The 23,808-nt window shown below is 44.3% G+C and overlaps 1 protein-coding gene across 3 annotated transcripts in view; it reads left to right on the forward strand.

Moving 5' to 3' along the window:
- GLS (glutaminase) overlaps positions 1 to 23,808 on the forward strand; it is a 926,246-nt gene that overhangs the window by 553,135 nt on the left and 349,303 nt on the right. For all 3 annotated transcript variants that reach the window (XM_078680394.1, XM_078680395.1, XM_078680396.1), the window contains exon 14: positions 19,726 to 19,818. In XM_078680394.1, coding sequence (XP_078536520.1) covers positions 19,726 to 19,818 — 93 coding nt within the window. The remainder of the gene's footprint in view (positions 1 to 19,725; positions 19,819 to 23,808) is intronic.

The following is a 23,808-nucleotide window of genomic DNA, read 5'->3' on the forward strand; positions in this document are numbered from 1 at the left end:
ACTCTACCATCACTTGCTGAGGGCAACAAAGACATCCCTGTCCTGTAGTTCCTATAAACCTATATAGGATCTGCGTGTTTGGACAACATAGACTGTGGGTTTGGTGTCCAGACTGATTCCAGACACCCCCACTGGTTATTTTCTCCTGTATACCAGTGCCACTATAAACTCATTTTACCAAGGAGCGAATACATCTTGTCAACTATCGAACATGACAACTCTGTCACATCAGGTATCGTGGAAACAGTCTAGTACTTTTCGTTCAGTCACTCATGCTCATTTTGCCTCAGAGAGAGATACACAGAATGAACAGTGGGGAAGTTTTTAAATAAGTATTTATTGAACCAGCGTCATTCTAGTGTAAAATCGGTGTGCTGAATCAACCATACAACAGAAACAGATATAAATCATTATAAGCTCCAACAGAGTAAAAGGATGGTACATTTTTTGCCATAGTGCTAAAATAATGAATATAGGCCGATGTATGTATATATATATATATATATATATATATATATATATATATATATATATATATATATATATACATATCAGTGATAATGCTTACTCCTCTGATGCAAGCCTAGCTAGATGTACCTACGTGTACCTAGCATGTATGTAGTTGTAGAGCCAAGAATCCCCCTAGGCTGAAACTAACCCCATTACCTGAAGTGAGAGACCGTGGGACCCCGTCTTGGTCTCGAGATGGACACCCCGTGGTGGATGTCAGATCACTGCAAGCTGGAGTGTCTGCGTGCAGGAACCTCAGCGTCTCGCGTCAGTTTGTCAGCATTGAAGTCTTTCTCCTCTGCCTGCCTCAGCAAAGATATGGTGTGTATATATACCCAAAAGGTACCCTCAGGGGGTTCTACCTTGCTTTGTCATGTCGGCCGAAGATGACTAAAGGGATGACCCTTATACATAGTTATTATGCAGTAGATGGTAATCTTGCTGTGATTCGAGAATCCTCATGCATAATAAATGTGGCTAGTTTTCTTGGAAAACCACACAACATTTATGCAGTACCATAACTAGGTAAAAGGTCAATACCAATAACTAATAATCGTTATGTAGTACAATGGCAGGCAAATGTAGGTGAAGGGTTAGGTGACTACCCAGGCCTATATTGGGGTACATTATAAAATATAGCAGCCCTAGCTACACGCATTGAAATCCGCACCAACAACACCAAGGAACTTTTCTCTGCCGTGAAGGTATTCTGCCAGCGAAAATAACATCACACCCTCACAGGAGCTGCGCAACAACCTTGTCGACTTCTTCCATGACAAGATTGCAAGCATATACAGAAACGTCAAACCTCATCCCACACCAACGGACTTCAACAGACACGCTACAAGCGTAACCAATGCAAACCTCGGACTAACCAACTTGAATCTCCTCTTTGCCCAGAACACTACCTTTACTATGAAATCCATCCACTGTGAAGCTCCTACAGACCCATTCCCACACCAATCTCAGAAACCAAAAGATTAGCCAGGAACTCACCACCCTGCTCAACACCTTCATCAGCACCGCTTCATTTCCCGTTGCCTAGAAACACACCAAAGTCAGACCACTTATCTTTAAGGGGTTACCCCTTCACACAAGACGCACCGTGACTCAGGCCCTCCTCATCAGCCGACTGGACTTTGGTAACACTCTCTTTGTAGGAATTGGCGCACACCTCCTACAGAGACTTTGGACCACACAGAACACCGCAGCCAGATTCGTCCTCGACCTTCCCAGACGAACACAGATCACACTTCACCTCAGGGAACTCCACTGGTTCCCTGTACAGAGGTGAATGCCAATTCCAGCTGCTGACCCACACACACAAAGTTCTACACAACCAAGGACCCACCTACATTAACTATCACCTGAACTTCCACCGACCATCAGGAAGACTGTGTTCTGCAGCAAAGACATGGAACAGCCTCCCCACTCAACGCCGGACCAGTACCTCACTTATGGAATCCCAAAGGGCCCTCAGGACCTGGCTGTTTGACCTGTTAGTGCTTGGATACCCTGTCGGGTAATTAGCAGCACCTTATAAATCCTGATTGATTTGATATAGACCTTGCAGTAGTGAAAAGCAGATTTAAGAGTTTTTCACTACCAGGGCATGTAAATGTAAAGGTACATGCCCTGCTCTTTATATACATTGCACTCTGGGCTGTCCAGGGCCTATCCTGAGAATTACTTATGTGTATAAAAGATGGGAGGTTTGGGCCTTGGTCCTGGCAAGAAGTTTTAACCTTAAAGGTTGACATGGCAGTTTAAAACTGCACACAAGCGGGAACAAATTGGAAAATGCAAGTCTGCAATGTTCAACAACCAATGACTTAACAGGACAACATATGATCAATCACAAAACATTGTGCATAAATATTGTCAAAAATATTTTTATTTTTCATGATATCTTATCTTTTTTTTAAAAAATATAAAGTAGCAAAAGTATTACTTAGTTACTAAAATCTTCAATGCATCAAACAGATTTTAACAATTGAAACATGTTTATATTGTTAAAGCGGTTATACAAAACAATACAGTTTTATATATAGTACACCACTTTATTGTATATTTGAAATAGGGTCCAGATGGTTCATGGACAGAAAGGAGGGTCTGCGGCAGAAGGAGGCTACGCGCGTTTCGGCAGTTGCCTTCGTCAGGAAACCGTCTCAGCTTTCTCTATTTCTTTGTATATTCATAGAGTTATAGGAGAGTCTGCTTTTTGAAATTTCTAGAGGTTCAATCAAGGAAATGACTGGGCCCTTTTGAGGGAGACGTGAAGGAATTAGGTAGATAGAATATGTCCACACGTCTTGATTAGGCCTCCAAGGTGCTCTAGTCCATAGTAAAAGTGTTTCACTGGGTTCCTTAAATGTACCTGAGAAGGGTCCCGAACTTGTAAAAAGAGGGATTCTTATTGGTATAATAATATATTTTTTTCTTCTTTTGAGGACATAATGATTCTCACCAGTTCTATATTTTTTTTTAATGCAGTGGCTTCAAGGTTATGATTCACAAAAATGTGACGCACATGAGGAGTGACCTGGGATAGGAATCCCTCAATGGCCAGGATGGGTTAATATTTATCATAGAATGCCGGCATGTCTTGAACGGTAGAAGTGTCCTCTCTCATCTCCCCCATCCTCCCCCCCCCCCCCCATGTTGTTTTCCCTACAGCTAGCAAGTCCCATTGTTGTATGTAGGGGTCCCCATTTTTTCTAAATCATAAGCTCTGCAATGACAAACCTGAGACATGTTTAAAGGGCTACTTAAGTGAATGGCACAATCCGTGCCGCAGGCCCACTATTAACATTTATTTTACAAGCCCTGGGCACATGTAGTGCACTCTACTAGAGATTCTACTAGGGGCTTGTAGGTGAATTAAATATACCAGTTAGGGGTATGCCGATCAAACCATGTTTAGGGGAGTGAGCACAAGCACTTTAGCCCTGGTTAGCAGTGATAAAATGCATATAATCCTAAGGCCAACAGAAGCAAAAATCCAGCAAATTTGAAGGCACACAGGCTAAAACTCTGAGCAAAGAACACCCTAAGGCAGTCCGGTCTAACAAATATGTTTTCACATACAGCTATACTCTAGAAGCTTTTATCGTCCTGATCTAATCACAAAAGGCTTAGCATTTCTAATGTGTCTCAGTCCGCTTCTCCATTTTTTGGCATATGCAAAAATACTATTCATCCTAGATTGGTACCAGAATTCACGCTGACTGAATCTCCCCGTGTTTAATTGCCCATCATACATTGGACTGACTGAAGACTGCCTATAAGTTGTTATCAATGACTGGGCTAGCAGCACTGCTATATAAATTTAATATTTTACATTTTTATCTTCAAGAGTAGATGCATCAGCCAAGCCCAAAAGAGCTGTGTTCGGGTATGCTGGAATAGCCTACTGAATATTTATGCTGACATCTTTAAATATATTGTTTCAAAACTTTCTTAAATTTCTGCAAGACAAAAACATATGTATTCAGTCCCCTTCTAGACGACATTATGGACATTCATTGGCTACTTAAGTTTGATTTATGTTGTACGGCATGTGGTATAGCATCCATTCATTGAAGAAATTCATATGATGGAAATTCACCCCTCAACCTTGAAGAACCAAGTCTAAAATTGCTTACCCCCTGCTATTTATCTAGTCATACCCCAGTGCGTCGCTCCTATTTTACCCTTATGTCACTGGATATAGCATTGCATTTTGGGCATTATTCTTTATGCCAAAAGCTAAGTTACTAGAACAAATGTCCTCATTTTATAAATCATGTAGAATAACATGTATTTAGATGTGAAAAAATACTCGTACTGGATATAGGCCAGATTTGCGGGGGAAAGGTTTTTCATCTAGTGTCCATCAAAGAAGTCCTCAATTTTCATTATTGCTAGATCAGACCAGAACTGTCCCTTCTATGAAAGCTTGTCAATAAATAACTATAGAAGTGCATGGGCGTTTCTGCGTGAATAGAAGGGATTTCTTATTTAGTGAAGATTTTTTGTCTCAAAATCCAGATATGACTGAGAGACTTATATCTCACTTTTTGTGGTACATTAGGAGTTTTCATTCCCCAAGATAGGTCATGTACGTCATATTTTCTAAGCATAATTGTTAGTAAAGAATTATCAAAATAAGAGTTCCTTGTGAGACCACGCAACTATAATACAAAGGAATGTATATGTAAGCGAAAATCTGGAAGGACTAGTCTGCCCCTTTCTTTATTCATTTGTAAGATTTGTAACTTTGTTCACAGACTCTTTTTTTAGCTTCAGATAAAAAAGGCCAGAGCCTTCTCTAATTTGTAAAAAAAAAAAAAAAAAAAAGGAATGAATACTACCAGAGATGGCCAGAAAATGAAAATAAAAGCAGACAGGATTGTCATTTTAATTAGCGCTACTGGGCCAATAATTGTCAGGAGGCTTCAATATTCTAATTAAACATCTTCATGCAAGCAGTTTGCATCTTAAAGGGACCTCTTTTAAAATAGGTGAGTCTTCAAGTCCTCCCTGAAAGAAAGTAAATGCTGGCAAGTTCTCAGGTTTTCAGCTTAGGAGTTCAATACGCTTATGGTCCTTGTTGGAAAATCCCTTAACCCCTTTTCTTTGTATTTTCTAATTTTTCAAGAACATATTGCCATTTGATTGCAAGGTTCTTTCTTTATTACATTTTAAACTGTTACTCAGGTATTTTAACGCCATGCTAAGCCATACCGGGCTTCAATTTGAGGCAACAGGTTGTTGCTTTGAATTGCATCCTGTTTTGCACAGGAAGCCAATACATGTTTTTGAGAATCCGAGTAATGTGAATACTTCTGGGGACATCCTTGCTGCTGTGTTTTGAAGAATCTGCTGTTTCCTGATATTCGCATTTGAGGTGCAAATGTGAAGGGAATTACAGTAGCATAGCTTGGCTCCCACTGGTTCAAACAATCTAGCACAGTTTTGTGTAGAAAGAAGGGGTTCCGTCCTCAAAATCTTAAGCTGAATGTTAGTTGTTAGGATAGGATATAGTTTTGTAGAGCGCTTGAATGCCGAGGCATCTTGGCGCTAAGAAGTGAGATAGGGGGATCGTAGTGGCTATAACTTATTTTTAAAGAGGTGAAAACAGCCATGTTTTTAGTGCCTTCCTTAAGAGAAGCCTATTAGACATTAATCTCATGGAGATAGGCAGCTGATTCCACAGTTTGGCTGCTAACTGTGACAGACTCCTGCCTCCCCATCTGGCTTTACGAATTTTAGAAATACAAATGAAACTTGCGTCGGTGGATCTAAGGTTTCTGGTGGGGATATACCAGGAGATTCCGAAAATCGGCAGCCCCTCCGCCTAATAGTGCCTTAAGGACCAAGCATAGGGCTTTGAACTCCGTCCTTTGCTGGATCGGAAGCCAATGCAATGACCTAATAGCAGCAGAAGTGGAAGGCCCTCTAGGGATGTTTAACAATAGCCGAGCAGCAGCGTTTTGCATCAATTGTAATTTTAACCTCTGGGCTTAAACGATGCCTATAAAAAGCGCATTGCAATAATCTAGCCGAAAGAGGATGAGAGCAACTACTACTGATTTCTTTAGATCTTGAGAGATAAAAGGAAATATCTTCCTAGGAAGCTTCAATACGAAGAAACAGGAAGAAGTTACACTACTAATCTGGCCCGCAAAGTTAAGCTGGTCATCAAAAATAACCCCAAGGTCCTTAACTTTGTTAGACGGAACAGGACATTGACATGCCTCTGTCGGCCACCATGTTGAGTTCAATGAAGATGGCCCATTACCAAACTCCATCACCTCGGTCCTATCAGTATTGATCTTGAGATAGTTACGACTCATCCATCTCATGATATGAGACAGACAAGCATGTAAATTGACAGCAGTGGCCTCAGACTGTTTGGATACAGAAAAGACAATCTGTGAATCGTCTGCATCAGAAACCAGCGAAAAACCATACTCTTTGATTGATAAGTGCAGCAAGTGGAGCGACGTATACATTGAACAGTGTGGATGACAGTGTGGAACCCTGCGGCACTCCACACGGTCTGCAGAACGATTCGGATTGCACATTCTCTGAATGTATACTCTGCTGCCTAGAAGCCAGAAATTAAGAAAGAAGGGACAGCGCCAATTCCCGAATCCCCACTACCCTCAGCTGCTTAACTAACACCGTATGATTCACTGTGTCAAATGCTGCCGAGAGATCTAGGAGAATGAGAATTGCTCTGCCCCCTCGATCCACCTGATGTTCATTGTTGGACTTGGCCCTCTCTGCAGGGTCACCCGCATACATGTAAACCCTTTTAATATTTAACCTAATTGGTCTGGATTCAGTCTCCGAGTATGTGCTATAGTCTTGTAGGAGTGAATACAATAATTGTTTAACACACCCTCTGGATAAGCCTAGCTGCTCACCCACACTACCAGAAGGAGAGCTGTTAGTACTTACCTAATTTAGCCTCCACTATACCTCTGGGGACTCCTGGACTCTGTGCACACTGTACCTTACTTTGGTTAAGTATATACAGAGCCAGCGGTGGGATGTAAAGCCTTGCATTTATTGGGCTAACTCCTTCAACCACTGATCACATGACAACAATCAAAAATTGTCTTTATTTCAACTCTTATTTTGAATTGACTATTTTTCTCCAAATTTATAAAACGTCTTGTTAGGGCTTTGTGTTAAGACCCTGTATGTAGCCTTTTTAGAAACGGTAAAAGACCCTGTAGCCTTTTTAGAAAAGGTAAAAATCACTGAAGTTAGAGGGGAAGTACTTAGTACTGTTAGTGTAGTTCTTCTGAAAAGCCCCACTTTAGAAACATGAGCAACACAGGGAATGTGGCTGAGGAGCTCAACCTTACCTCTTACTCCAACCTAAGGGTTGGAGAGCGAAGGCTTCTCTGTAAAGCTAGACAAATGAGAACAGGGTCCAACACTACCAGAACAGAACTCCTGGAGTTTCAGGCAGAGTATGAAAAGGACCACCCCTCTCCTGAGAAGGAAGACTCCCAGGGAGATAGGGAAGGTAGTGAGGGGCATGAAGTCTTTAATTCCTCCACCTCAACTACTTAGGGAGGGAGGGAACTTTGAGCTCCCAACCTCCAGGCCAGGGAGAAGAGGGACTAGAACCTCCAGCTTCACAAGACAGTGGAGACAACTTCACTTACAAGGACAACCTTTTAGCAAGTCTGACCAGGTGGCTAGAACTAAAGACACAGCTCCTATCTCTAGAAAAAGAGAGAGCAGATATGGACCTAGGTCCCATCAATGGCGGAAGCAATACTAAAACCCAAGAGAGAGAAGGATCCTATGATCCCAAAATCCACAAAAGGATTGTCCTTAAATTTGAGAATGGGGATGGCACCACCAAGTGGTTAACAGCCTTTGAGAGGGGTTGTGACGCTAGAAAAGCGGAGAAGTCTCACTGAGTGAAGAAGTCTCCCAAAGGCACTCCTTTGGGATCTGTTCTCGGGTAAGAGCAGAGGCAGACTTTTGACCCATACCGGGGCCGAAGTTGGGTCCTATGAACTTATGAAGGGTGCCCTGATTGATGGATTTCGACACACTACTGAGGAGTACAGAATTGCATTTAGGGGGCTCAGAAAGCCCAGAGTAAGTCCTGGGTGGAGTTTATAGACTACTTAGTAAAGACAGTAGTTGGCTAGTTGACTGGAAGTAAAGTGCAGAATTATGAGGGACTTTATAATTTGTTTATTAAGGAGCACATTTTAAGTAACTTCATCAATGAAAAGTTGCATCAGTATCTGGTAGACCTAGGTTCAATTTCTCCCCAAGAATTGGGAACGATGGCAGACCACTAGGTCAAGACAAGGCTAATTAAGACAACCACTAGGGGTGAAAGAGGGTGAGAAACCCAAAGACAAAAACTATGAGTCTTCTAAAGGCCCGCAAATCCTGCCCAAGGGGGTGGGCCCAAGAACTCTTCCCAGCCCACTGGTGGGTGAAAGGGGAAAAATGTTGATCCTGCAAAGGCCTGGTGTTTCCACTGTAACAAGAGGGGACACCGAACTGGAGACCCTGCCTGTTCCAACAAGAATACCCCTAGTCCTCCTCCAGTTTCTACTAATGTGGCTTATCTCCAGGTGGGATCAACAGTGTGCCCAGAGCAAATTGGGGCTCACACTGAGGCTGTTTTAGTTTCTGAAAGGGAGGGAGGGTTTAGTCACTTTGGCTGTCTGGACCCCTAATTTAAAGAAGTACCTGCAGCACCCCTTAGGGAATGGGGACTGAGATAGAAGCCCCGAGGGATACAGGTGCCACTGTCACCATGGTAAACGATAAACTGGTTTCCCCAGAGCAATACCTAACTGGAAAACGTATCCACTTACCAATGCTGACTGTCACTACTTGGCTCTAGTGACATTAGACTCGGGGGGGTTGCTGGCCTGAAACAGGTAGTGGTCTCTCCAAAAGTCACAGCCTCCTGTCTGCCTGGAAATGATCTGGAGACCTCAGCATGGGCTGAGGTAGAAAGAAAGACACATGCAGTCATACTGCAAATCCCTGAGATAGTGTGTGTGAAAAGAAGAGCACCGTGCTTAGCACAGGGTGATAAAGGAGAGTTTGAGCCTGAAATGATGGCCCAACTTCCCAAGAGGAAATGTAGGAAGACTGGTGACACAGCTTTCACTCAGCACAAGAAGCAGGACCCCTCTCCCCAGGGAGAGGACATGTCAGCCCCAGAGTGAACTGAGCCCACGAAGCTTGAACCTTACGAGGTGGAGCTCTTGGGCCCAGGGGGACCCTCTAGGGAACAGCTGTGCCTTGGGTAGCAAGTATGTCCCCCTCTTGAAGGGTTGAGGCAGCAAGCTGCTGCGCAGGAGCAGGGAGATGTCAGTGGTTACTTCAAGGTCTGTTGGGAGGAAGGACTGCTGTACACTGAGGCCAGAGACCCCAAACCTGGTGCCACTAAGAGAGAGGTAGTGCCTCAGTTGTATAGGGAGTCTCTACTCACTCTAGCCCATGACATTCCCTTGGCTGGACACCTGGGCCAGACCAAAACTTGGGAAAGATTGGTCATCCACTTTTATTGGCCCCAGATGTCCCAAAAGATGAAGGAGTTTGTAATCTCCTATGTTAATTGACAGAGGACACCCAAAGGGCCCCTTAATTCTACTACCAGTAGCTGGGGTACCCTTTGAGAGGGTAGGAGTGAATATAGCGGGTCCACTTGAACCTCCCACAGTCTCAGGAAACAGGTTCATACTAGTAGTAGTGGATCATGCTACAAGGTAACCTGCAGCCATTCCCTTAAGACTATTACAGCACTTGTGGTAGCCAAGGTCCTCATTGGTGTCTTTACCAAGGTGGGGTTTCCTAAGTAGGTAGTATTAGACTGGGGTTCCAACTTTATGTCTGCATACTTAAAACACTTGTGGGATGAGAGTGGAGTGATCTACAAGCTCACAACACCTTACCACTCACAAACAATTGGCCTTGTTGAAAGATTCAACAAGATATTTACAGGCATGATAATGGAACTGCCTTAAAAGCTCAAACGGAGATGGGATGTTCTGTTTCCCTGCCTGCTTTTTGCCTACAGAGAGATGCCTCAGAAAGGAGTAGGGTTATCACCCTTATATTTGTTTGGCCACCCTGTAAGGGGACCACCCTCACGTGTTGGGGAAGGATGGGAGACACTCCATCATGTACCAAAACAAGATGTGGTGGGTTTTTTACTAGGCCTTCCAGGATGGCAGAGTATACACAGAAAGCATCAAAGAACCTTGAGGCCAGCCAGGATCTCCAGAAGCTCTGGTTTGACCAGAAACCTGAACTGGTAGAATTTCAACCAGGGCAACATTTGTGGGTTTTGGAGCCAGTGGCAACAAGGGCTCTCCAGGACAGATTGAGTGGCCCTTACTCTAGCCTAGAAAAGAAGAGTGATGTCCCCAACTTGCTAGATCTGGGCACTAGCAGGTCCCCCAAAAGGATGATACGTGTGAATCGACTCAAACTCTATTGTGATAGGGCTGATGTGACCATGCTGATGGTTAATGATGAGGATCAGGAGACTGAGAGTGAACCTCTCACTGACCTCCTCTCGTACAGCCCCCAAGATGGGTCAGTAGATAGAGTTGTCTATTCTGATACCCTCTCTTCCCAGCAGCAAGCTGATTGCAGACAGGTTCTGCAGCAGTATGCACAGCTCCTTTCCTTAACCCCTGGTCAGACTCCCTGGTGTACCCATGATGTGGACACTGGAGATAGCTTACCTGTCAAAACCAAAATCTATCGCCAATCTGATCAAATTAAGGAAAGCATCAAAGCTGAGGCCCGCAATATGCTGGAGTTGGGTGGGGTTCATTGAGTCTTCTGAGAGTCCTTGGGCCAGCCCAGTGGTCCTAGTCCCCATACCTCATCCACAGGGTGAAAGAGAGAAGTGAGGTTTCGAGTTGACTGCAGAGGCCTCAATGCTATCACCAAGACAGAGGTCTCTTCCTTTCCCAGAGCTGAAGAACTGATAGGTAAGTTAGGGGCTGTAAAATTCTTAACTACCTTTGACTTAACTGCAGGGTACTGGCAGATTGGCATGGCGCTGAAGCAAGAGAAAAGACGGCATTCTCCACACCTGATGGGCACTTCCAGATCACTGTGATGCCTTTGGTCTAAAGAAAGGTTGGTGAATCAAGTCCTTGCTGGGTTGGAAGGCTTTAATGCTGCTTATCTAGATGCTATTGCTGTGTTTAGCTCTTCCTTGCAGGATCACTTAGTCTACGTGGGGAAGGTTTTACAGGCCCTGCTATCTGCAGGCATAACTATCAAGGCATCCAAGTGCGACATGGGGCAGGAAACTGTTGTGTACTTGGACCACCTTGTAGGTGGAGGCCAAGTCCAACCACTACAACCCAAAATCCAGACAAATCTGGATTGGGAAGCACCAACAACCCAGACCCAAGTCTGGCCATCCTGGGCTTGACTGGGAAATATTTGAGGTTTGTGAAGGGGTATGGATCCATTGTGACACCCCTCCTCGAACTCACCTCCAACAAGATGCCCAAGAATTTGAACTGGACAGTTGTCTGCCAAATGGATTTTGACACACTAAAAGAGGCGATGTGCTCAGCACCTATTCTGATGGCTCCAGATTACTCCAAGCAGTTCTATGTGCAGACTGATACCTGTGAGCTAGGAATAGGAGTGGTCCTTCCCCAGTCCAATGATGATGGACAAGACTAGCCTGTTGCTATCATAAGCAGAAGGCTACTCCCCAGGGAGCAGTGATCAAGTGCCATTGAGAGGGAGGCATTTGCTGTGGTTTGGTCCTTGATGAAGCTGAGACCATACCTGTTTGGTACTCATTTCCTGGTTCAAACTGACCACAGACCTTTCAGATCGCTAATGCAGATGAAAGGGGAAAATCAACTTTTGAGGTGGTCCATCTCCCTACAGGGGATGGACTTCACAGTGGAACATAGACCTGGGACTGCCCCTGCTAATGCAGATGGCCTTTCCAGATTTTTCCACTTAGACAATGAAGGCTCGCTTGGGAAAGGTTAGTTTCATCCTCTTTCATTGAGGGGTGGGGCAGGTTGTGTAGGGAAATGCTCCTTTATGCATGGTTACCCCCTACTTTTTGCCTGACACATGATGCACTTTTGACGTGGTGTGCCCTGGGTACCTGCCAATCTGGTTCCCAGGGCCTGTGTTCTGTCCCAAAGCTGTACTTAGGTACCCACAATTGACCCATCTCTGGCCACAGGTAAGCCCCTTGTAAAATGTACCATGAGTGCCAAGGGCACTGTGACCAGGGAAGGCCTCTAAGGGCTGCAGCCCCTATTGTGCCACCCTTAGAGGCCCTGTACCTTAGCATCCACACACTGCCATTGCAGGCTGCGTGTTTTGGTGCAGAGAAAAGTGAAGAGTCGACATGATACGAATCCCTGTGTGCAATGCCTGCAGCCCACTGCCTGGGGAAGTCACCACTCTAGCAGGGTGCACTAGATCCAGGTGAGGGTACAGTGGCATGTGCCCTGTACTCCTACAGTGTCTAAGTCCATTCTTAGACATTGTAAGTGTAGTAAAGCCATAAAGAGTATATGGTCTGGGAGTTTGTCATTATGAACTCCACAGCTTTACTAAAACCTGGGAAGTTTGGTAGCAAACTTCTCAGCACTTTAAACCCACACTGATGCCAGTGTGGGATTTAATTCAAAATACACACAGAGATGCCCCCTGAAAAACAACCAGCCCTGGTGTGGTTCCTGAATGGCTGCCCGCCATTTGCCACCACCAGACAGGTTTCTGGACCCCTGGGTAGAGAGCCTCCGCTCTCTGGGTCCTGAAACAAAGCCCATCCTGGGCAGAGGTGTGATTCCTCCTCTCCCAGGATGGGTTGGGGTCCACGAAAGGGGAAGCTTGAAGGCCTGTCCCTTTTGTACTCTGTCCCTGCCTTTTGCTGCCCCCAGCAACTGGCTCCCACCGGTTTGACCCCCACTTTGTGCAGGCGAATCAGCAGGAAAACCGAGTTAGGGCGAGAGGCGCACCCACCTTTGCCAACCATTCCCCCCCCTCAGGTGGGGGAGGCGAGGTGAAGCACACATCTCAGTCCCCTTCTTCTTTGAGATGATGGACCCAGCCAATTAGGAAGAGGCTCATGGCCCCTTCACACTGGAGTGTGGCAGGATAGGGGTTGTACTGCCCCCCCCCTAAGAAAGGGACCCATTGGTCACCACCTACACACCCCTGTAACCCCCTAAATGTAGTATTTGGGAGCAACCCCAAACCTTACCTCCTCAGATGCGAGGAAAAAAGAAGGGCGATGAGCTGTGCTGACCCAGGATGAAGAGGACACCTAATGCTTTGGCCCCAGCCCTACTGGCCTATCCCGACTCTCACCTGTCTACAGCAAAGACACTGTTGTATCCAGCAGCCCCCTAGAGCCTGGAGGACTTGCCCTGCACTAACCTTTCAGACTCTGTTTCCTGTGAGCACCCGATTTGCTAAACAGAGACTCCTGGACCAGGTCCCTGACCCATGTGGCTCCGCAGTTCTGCACCACTTTGCCCCTGACGCCACTGCAAACCTAAAAAAAAGTCTTACTTACCTTGTATTGCGAGATCCCCAGTGTTTTATCTAGGCATACCACCCTGAGTAGTTGATGTAATCCGAAAGTAATATAGAAATATTCCAAAAGTAATTACTGTGTAATTTGAATTGTTTTGAATGTCAATACTAACCTGTAACGATTGCAAATTCAACCACAACTGCACTTCTTGTAAAGTCTTGCATTTGAGGTATATTTTACTTACCTGTGCCAAGTCCTGCTTGGTTCTAGAAATAAAACATAAGTATACCTTTTTTATACTTGCATTATTGGTCTGGTTTAGAGTGTGTGCACCCGTCTCTAAGTAAATAAAATAAAGCCGCCTAACCTCTGTCTATTCTGACAAACTGGTGCTTCGCACAAGGGCTTCCTTTCTACCGAAAGTTGTCACCGCATTTCATACAGGCCAATCAGTCACCCTGCCTACCTTTTTATTCTCCTCCACATCCCTTTAAAGAAGAGCGACTCCAACGTCTGGAATCTAAAAGGGGGTTGTCTTTCTACCTCGACCACACACAAAGTTGTAGGTGGACGACCAATTCTTCACGGGGTATCTTGGTGCGAAGAAGGGTCGAGCTGTGTAGAAGCAGACCATCTCTAAATGGGTCATACTCTGCATCAAAATCTGCTACGTAATGGCTAAGAAGCAACCTCCTGGAGGTTTGTGAGCTCGCTCCACGGAGCTAAAGCTGCAACCACTGTGTCAGCACTCGGAGTTCTACTCCTTGACATCTGCAAGTGAGCAACGTGGGCTTCCCTGCATATATTCACCAAACATTATTGTCTTGACAGTCAGGTCCGTAGAGATGGTCACTTAGCCCGTTCTGTAATGCAAGACTTCGTTGTGTGAATTTGGGCCGCTGATCCATCTCCGTAGAGGTATTGCTTGGGTATCTATTCAAAGGTAAGGAATCTGCGGGTAGAAGTATCTATCAGATGGACAAGTTACTTACCTTTGGTAATGCCTTATCTGGTACCTTATCTGGTAGAGACTAGATCTATCTGCAGATTACTTACCAACCAACCCATCCTCCCTGCTCTGCGAACAATTTTCTAGGGACAGTGCTAATCCCTTTTAGGGCCCTAGTTTTCCACACCTGTGGCCAGTTTTCTTCATAGTTCCATGCTTCGGGCATGGGAAGAAACTGATGTCAGCATGCCTAGGGCGTGCCTATATAGGTGCTGTGGACTTCAATATCGGCATGGAAGACAATGCACTCGCAGCCGAACGACTCCACCGGCCAGCGCGCAGTAGTACTGCTCACAAAAAATCTTCTGCCACTTGGGAAATTCGAAGGTAAGGAATCTGGGGCTAGATATAGGGGCACATGCATCAACATTGTAAATTGCAAATACATAATTGTGAATTCCAGAGAATCGCAATTAGGTCATCATAATTTACAATTCATGAAACTCAAAGAGTTTCAGATTGCGATTTCTACGGGGTCGCAAATCGCTCTACCTCATTAATATTAATGAGGTAGATCGCACTTTGCGACCCATTGGGAATCGCAAAAATTACAGCTGCCTGTTTTCCTTAAAGGAAAATGAGATGCTTTGCAAAAAGTAAAATGAAAAGTTTTCTTTTCGTTTTTTAAGACCAGGCAGTGGTCCATGGGTTCCTTACTTATTGCGAATGGGTTACTACATACTTGGAGCAGGTGGTAAAATGCAAATGTTACCACAAAAAGGATAAGAAGGCTCAATTGGAGACACTAGAGCGCAAGATCTCTGAGCTGGAATCTATGCTTACCGATCAGGCGCAAGAAAGTACTCAACACACTTTAAGCATAAAGCAAAAGGAATACAGAGACACTGTGTCGAGTGCGGCCAAGATTTGTCATCAGGTAACCCAACACCCCCTCTATGAGGTGGGAGACAGAACTGGGAAGCTTCTGGCTTGGCTTGACAAACGAGAGAGGGCTAATCGCTGGGTTCTAGAAATACAAACTGACAGTGGTGAGCGGTCGAGGGGGAGTTTGGAAGTGGCGGAGGCTTTCACCACTAACTACACTCACTTATGTTCTCCAGCCTCTGCTGCTATGGCAGAGAATTCTCATGAATTACTGGCGGATATACAACTCCCAAGCCTATCACACATAGGCATGGCACTCCTGGAAGAGGAGCTCTCTGAAGATTAAATAATGGGGGCAATCCGTGACTTAAACTCAGGCAAAGCGGTGGATCCCAACAGTCTCCCCATTGAACTGAACAAAATGAGTGCCTCAAAACTCACCCCTTATCTACTCGGAATGTTTAAGGAAAGTCGTGACTTGGGCTCCCTCCCTATAGATCAACGGCTGGCCAATATGGTGGTCATACATAAATATGGTAAACCACCAGAGGAATGCCCCTCCTATAGGCCAATTTCACTGTTCAATGCCGAAGTTAAAATATTGGCTAAAGTGCTAGCCTCCTTCCTGATTAAGGTAATTGCGACTCTCATTCACCTGGCCCAATCCGGTTTCATACCAGGGCGGAACAACACCTGTGACCTACGGCGCCTCCATAATGTCTTGGACCAAATTGCAGGGCTTCAAGGGGACACTTTTGTGCTCTCACTTGATGCCAAAATGGATTTTTTTATTTTTTTTATTCATTTGTAGAGCGCTTGGTTACACCGAACGGTGTGTCCCCGCGCTGAGACATCGGATATGAAGAGGTGATACTATCTTCTGCTTATACTACCAAGATGCATGGATGCATTTTGATACGGTCTAGTGGCCCTACATGTTGGTCCGTGATATGTGAGTTGGTTAAGACTCCTCTACACTGATCTTTTGGCCTAGGTAAAGTTCAATTGCAGTGTGTCCCCGATATTTAGGTTCCAACGTGGCACCAGGCAGGTTTACCCACTCTTACCTTTAATATTCGCTTTCATACTGGAGCCGCTTGCTGCCTGGATCAGGGACGATTCCTTGGTTCGAGGACACCAATTGACTGATGACTGGGAAGTTAAAATCTCACTTTACGAGGACGACAATCTGCTCTGTGTATCCAACCCAGTCTTTACGTGCTACAGAATTATGCAAACCCTTACCTATTTTGGCTGATACTCAGGCTATACCATTAACTGAAGGAACTCCCTAATAAACATCCTCCAGTGGGACGTACCACGATTACTCCGAGACTGTGAGGCTAGCATTGTCGGAGACCGGTTCCGATATTTCAGAATATACATTACCACCGACCCTAACAGGTTTGATAATAACAACCTACTACCACTGCTTCTTAAAATTATGGCACTACCTTGTTTGTTTTCCTTGTGTTGCACAACACACCTTAAAAAGTTCCGACCTCTTACTTGAAAAAAATTGAAAGCAAAACACATAGGGTGCTCTGGGATAGTGGCCCTCCACGGATAGCCCTAAAAAAAATAACAAGGGGTTGTTATGATGGCGGCATTTCCCTCCTGGATATTCAAAAATATAATTGGGAAGCGCAGTTAACTACCGTTAATCACTGGGTACAACTCCTGGCAGTTGAACCACGTGCTGTATGAACAGGCTTATGATGCAACAGCAGAGCTCTCTTAGGGCCATACACTGAGAAGATGCCAAATAGCTTTCAAAGGCCCAACAGTAGTAAAACTCAACATCCGGCACTCAATCCTCCATGCTCTAGACTGGAGGGACAAGATAACTCCGGCCACCCCCTTGCTGGATACAGATAGTTTGGGTACATTAGGGACGCAACCTGGCTTTGGCAATACTGACCTCATTGGCCTCTCAAGGGTTGGGAAACTCTGGGCGCAGGGAGGACTCATCCTTTTTACCGAACTTGCAAACTAGTATCACCTAGCACCCACTGAAACTTACCTTTATTTGCAGCAGTGGCATAACATAGGCCCCTGTGGAGCAGGGAGACCCAAGCTTAAGACTCAGCACAGTACCCTGAGGTGCGGGGGTACTCAAGCTCCAGGGTCCCCCTCAGCACAGTACCCTGACCAGAGAGCCCATGATTGAGTCTACAATGCGGGCCCTCCATGTTCATTGCAGGGGGCCCCTTCAAGTTTCTTTAAGGCCACTGATTTGCAGATACAACACGCATTGCGGAAGGCACTGCTGGTGGGTATTGTGCTCCCAGAGGCCTCCCCACTAGAAGACAGGCTGCTTGCAACGCCAATGCCCCGTAAAGCAATCCCCCTTACCTATCAAGTAATAATTATCAATTCACCTGATACCCTATTACACTTAAAAGATCAATGGGAGCAGGATTTAGAGGGCATTGAGGATGACGAGTGGCCTGAAAACTTGCATCTCCTAGAGAAGTGACTATATGTTCCAGAGTCCTCCTAGTGCAGCTAAAAACACTTCATAGGTCCTATTATAAATGTACTACTTTGATAAAAATGGGCAGAGCAATGGATGCACAATGTCATAGGCAGTGCGAAGTAGTTACATTCTTTCACACTGTATGGAGCTACCCTGCGATACAATACTGGGAATCTGAGTGACATGAATGCTTCTGCAAAGTGGTGCCTCCTCAATATTTGGGACACATCGGATCAAAATCGTATGGAAGGGACTCGGATGACATTGGGTTGATGGTGGCCAAGATAAATATTGCACATTTATGGGGTGCGGTGGGGTGGGGCGGAGCAAACACCGCAATTGAGAGACTGGAAACGGGATATGGATTAGTGTATGTTGGCCGAGAAGGTGCTATATGAACCTAGAGGAAATCTCAGTACATCTCTTGTTGGGACTGGTGCCGTTTTATTGTTTGCTACTCAACTTGATTCAAACGTGACCACTGGATGTGCGGGGGAGGGAGTGGAGAGGATCACAAAGGCAGTTTTTGGATGACAGATAACTGGCTCTGTCAGACCAGTTGATTGCATGACATATTTTCTTTGTCTTATCATTTTGATGTTTACTATATAAAGAATTGCAAAAAACAGGCGTGATTCTAGGCATGAACTTGGCAGTTCTACTTATCCCACTTTCTTAGGTGCACACATTGTTTTTCATAAACTGAATCTTGCCTGGCTAGCTGATAAAAAAAAAAGAACTGCTCATCTGCCGCCAATATTGTCATAATTTCCCTCTTTCTTTGAATCGGTGTGGGCTTCAAGTGTATTGAAAGCTGTCTACTGCACCAAATTGTGATATACATTGTTCTTTGTTCTTATTTTTGGTGTGTTGTAAGCTCGTATTTCTTTCAGAAAGAAAAAGCCTTATTACACCATTGATCTAAGGCATGTGCTTTCATGAGGCGTACCTTTGGACCTGCAAGGAGTTTAGTTATACTAACCTTTTCAGTCTTCATGAGTATTTATTATATATTTTCCTCCAAGTTAACTTTTCAGATTTACTTCAATATGGTTTGGGGACAAGAAGGTGCTCTTTAGTTAGTCTTTTCACCTTTGTAGTATTCTCCACAGTTTCCCTTCATATATTTCAACCTCACGAGAGCCAGTTAGTTTTCAAGCTTTTCTTCATGCCCCAATACAGTAAGGTGTAACTTATCCTCAGTCGATCAGAAATGTATTATAGCTTGACACTAGACGTTTGTCTCCTTAATTAAATGAGATGATCGTTCTACTAGAAGCTCCCTAAGATCTGTATTCACATTTTAAGAGTTTTGGTAATGGTTTTGCTTTCAGCTTTGCTGTTTTTGTGATGTGCTATTTAAACTGGCCTCCAAAAAGATTTCTTTATAACCAGTTCAGACCACGTCTATGACACGAGTGCTTTCAATACGCAAATTGTTGGTTAGAATGTAATTACAGGTATTATCTTTGAAAAGAGGGTACATTTGGAATTTGTGAAAACCTCATTTCTAAAAATGTCTTCCATAACTCTTGTTAAACCGTAGATTAAAATCACCTAGTGCTAATATTGAACCAAGCTGGATACGAGGGCGTGACCATAGCTTAGCTTCAAACGTCTGTCTCTTCCTCGGGAGGTGCTTCAGTTGCAGCTTTACAGATATCCAACTTAGTTTCTTTATTTGAATGGAGAGTAAATGTGTTAAGTAGCTGCATTAATATATATGTTTTTTTTCTTTTTGTAGCTCTTACAGAACGTATTTTTTCTTATTGGTGCAGTATGGTTACAGAAACACCTTTTATGAGATTGTAAGCGACTATATTACACAGAAACGATGAGTATAATGAAAATGCTTGTTCCCTCAATTCATTGCAGGATTTGGTCTCACTGTGCAATTTTCACAACTATGATAATTTGAGGCACTTCGCAAAAAAACTCGACCCTCGCAGGGAAGGTGGCGATCAGCGGGTAGGTTAATCCCAGTTTATTTATTTTGCCTAATTAAAAATATTTTTTACACTTGCATAAAATGCTAAATGTAAACTAATCATTATTTCATTCAAAATAGACTTTCTTCTGTGACTACTATATACCATCCAGCTTTTGGATGCTCAGATCTAACTTGACAAAATAGAACACACTGGAATAACAAGCTGTGTGATATTTCTCACATGTACTCAAGCGCAAATGTTGTGACATGTTGCTATTTTCCATACGTCGATATAATGTAAAAAAAGAAACAACATTTCCTACTGGTACTTAGAGGTGCTGGGTCACTCTAATTTTTTGAATGAATCTGTTTTATTGGGTTTTGTGATTAGTACAGTACAAACCTTATAAATGCAGACAATGTTGGGCATTACAATTGGTGTACAGTGCAGAGCATAGTCATCTCGCATATTTACGGATCGCGCCCAGGGTAGTGCACAAAGTAAACAATAACGTGGCTGAAAGGTACCTGTGCGGCTCGCTCTAATGAGCTAGCTAAGAGGATAAGGGGCATGATAGCTACATCATTGTCCACAGATTGAGCGTCCTGTGAGGCATAGATGCTGGCAAATGTCCATTGACGCACACATGTTCGTGCACTGTCCCACAGTTCATTTGCAGTTAAGGGACAATAATCGATTCACTGATAAACAACAGAGAACTGTGTATATAACCAAACGTATAGCCCGTTGTCCCCCAGGTCACTCTATAATCTATTTTTTGTTACAACCCGATATTAGTAAACTGTTATTGTCATTGCTTTAGAAATTGTGCTTCAAGTAGTGTTAATTTGAAATGAAGATATATATATATATATGCTAATTCCTCTGTGTGCAAATAGTGCCTTTGAACGTTTTTAATAAAATCAGCTATCCATTGGTACCTGTGCCCTCCATAAACAGTAAAGTCTGGCTTCAAACCATAAAGTGGATTCTACCTGAGGAGGCACACCAGCCCAGCAGTGAGTGGACACAGCTTATTTTCACATACTGCCCAACCGGATCAAGTTATAGGCCTCGTGTTAAGTTAGGACACACAGTTTTTGGAAACCATTAATGGAAAGAAATATGGCAATTTCCCTAGAATTTGTACCATGAAACTTGTGTTTATCATATTCTACTGCTTCAATGGCCTTTCTGCTACTTCCGATACTTAGCATGTTACTTTAAATATCAAGTCCTCGGCACAAACCCTGAATTTGTGTTCTTGTACCTCAAAGGCATTTCAGCGAAAGTTGGTATTCTATGTTTATTTCTTTTCTGAGTTTATTGGCATAGCCATTTAAAGATGTATTACCTAAAATTGTCCTCTTCTTATAACCAATAACAGTTTGCAATGCCAACAGACCTGGATGTAAAGGAATAATGTATGGTAATGTGAAGCATTACAAGTAGATACCATGGGAATGGGTATGTGTTTGTGTGGAACCAAAGAACTGTAGAATCCTATTACCCTAGGTTAAAAGGTCAGGTGAAAGTTGCACTGTCAAGCAAGACCTAAACATCCATGTAAGTTAATGACGGACTTTCTTCCATCTATGCTACTTCCAGAGAAAGACAGACACCACAACTTACCTAGTCATGTAAGACACTTTAATGGCACCAAACTATTATGTGTATTTGCCTGAAAGTTGATGAGGAGGAGAAACTGGACAGATTGCTGCCTCCTCATTACATGTATCAGACTTGCAAATACATATTGTATTAGACTTGCAAATTACCAGTGCACTAGAAACAGCTCTTGAAATAGAGCTACACTCCCTACTTGGGCCACAAATGGAGGAAAGTTCCTAGTTTACAGTGGTGGCTCAGAGGGCAGGTAACACCTTGAAATTGCCTACTGTTGAGACAAAAGCAAATGTCAACTGAGATTCTTCAACTAGGGTCATCTTTATTAGAGCCATTATTGGCATTTAATGAACACCTTACTGGTGCCTTTCTGGCTCTTGGTTCAAGCCATACTCCTGCTGGCTACATCTAAACTGTTTCTAGAGCACAACTGTGTCTAGAGCACAATTTGTACTGATAATATCACGACTTAATGTAGTCAAAGTAATTTTTGTTCACCATAAAATATAATTAAACAAAAGGAAAAGGGTATACCTATAACCTTCCAATGTTGAATGTATGTCGCATAAACAGAAAAGAATATATCGGGCAATATATAGTGCAAGCAACTGTGGTGTTATCATAATACATTATTCGAATATAGCCACAAAGTACAGTCCTAAACCTTAACTTGCCTTCGTGGTGGTCAAGACAAATGTCTTTACGGAAGTGCTTCAGTCACTAGTGCCCCCTTCCGAACTGTGGTGGTTGTTCGTTCTGATCAGCGCACGTTCTAGACATAACATGTATGCAGCTGTGGCCACCTCTGATTTTGGCCTGTTTAATAATGCACTGCGCAGGCATGCTCACACACACTTGGACAACATTCGCATGCAGAGAGCTGGTGTAGAAAATGATGTGATCCATTTCTACTAGGACCAAAGGTATGGGGCCGCCCTTGTAATCCCAAGAGACCTTCTGTAGATATAAAATAACCTACTAGAAAGGAGGGTGAAATCTAGGTGTAATCTAGTCTATTTCTATAACCTTCCAATGTTGAATGTATGTCGCATAAACAGAAAAGAATATATCAGGCAATATATAGTGCAACCAAATGTGGTGTTATCACAATACATTATCCAAATATAGCCACAAAGTACAGTCCTAAACCTTAACTTGCCTTTGTGGCAGTCAAGACAAATGTCTTTACGAAAGTGCTTCAGTCACGAGTGTTCCCTTCCGAACTGCTTCTCCGATTTATTCACTTACTGATGTCCTGCTTGGGACCTGGTCCAAGTCCAGCACAGAGGCTCCTATTGACAGGACTATTGCCCACCACCACTGCCTCACTCCTGGGGACCACAAATTCCTCACTGAACACCCTACTCCATAGAGCTTTGTTGCCCAAACCTGTACTTCTCATGTTAATCCTGGTGCATCCCAATCTCCCTGCCGGATCGTGAATCCAAGTCGCTTGACAATTTAGGCAAAAAAAAAAAAAAGGTTTTCTTTCACCAGCCCGGCATTGAGGAAGGTGAACACTGCAAGCCTTTTGGGACGCTATTCCCATGCCCTGTGGGATACAGCTGCGCTGGTGCTGCCAACGGTCACAGAGGAGGCCCGGGTCATGCTCTCCCAGGCTGTTACCAATTGGAGGGATGCAGCTAAGTTCACCATTCACTGTGGAGTAGACACCACGACTTACTAGGCAGAGTGGTTTCGTCGACAGTGGCCCTGCGATACCACGCTTGGTTGAGGACTACTGGCTTTTCTGGGGATGTCCAGTAATCACTTATGGACATGCCTTTTGATGGCTCCCATCTCTTGGAAGACCAGGCAGATTCTGCGCTTGAACGCTTTGATAGCAGGGCTACGGCCAGGTCCTTTGGCCTTTCCATGGCCCCTTGTCACTCCCAATCTGCCTTTTGCTCCTTTCAAGGCCCCAGAAGGAATGTACAGTTTGCGCCTTTACCCGCCCAATCACCAATGGCGTGCACGTTTTTCAGCCTCTGTATGGCCATGGACGCTGTGTCTACCGGTTCCGTGGGTCGGATGGCCAGAGGTGTCGGGTCAGCATTCAGCCCCCCAGCAGCCCCGGGATCCAAACCCTTCTAGTTTGGCCATTTACCATCGTGGGCACGCTGTGGGCAACAGGATTCACCATTACCTGCCCGCTGACAGTCCATAACATCGAATAGGTGGGTTTTGCAGATTGTCCAGAGAGGCTACTCCCTCCACTTTGGGACTGCTCATCCCTCCATTCCACCTGCTTACAACAGGCTGACGGAGGACCACTTATCTTTTCTCCACCAGGAAGCGACCGCTCTTTTGGCCAAAGAAGCCATAGAGAGAGTGCCAATGACAGAAGTAGGTGGTCGTTGCTATTCTCGCTACTTTCTGGTGCCCGAAAAGCACGGAGGTC

Source organism: Lissotriton helveticus, chromosome 3_1 (genome assembly GCF_964261635.1).
Source record: "Lissotriton helveticus chromosome 3_1, aLisHel1.1, whole genome shotgun sequence".
NCBI lineage: Eukaryota > Metazoa > Chordata > Amphibia > Caudata > Salamandridae > Lissotriton > Lissotriton helveticus.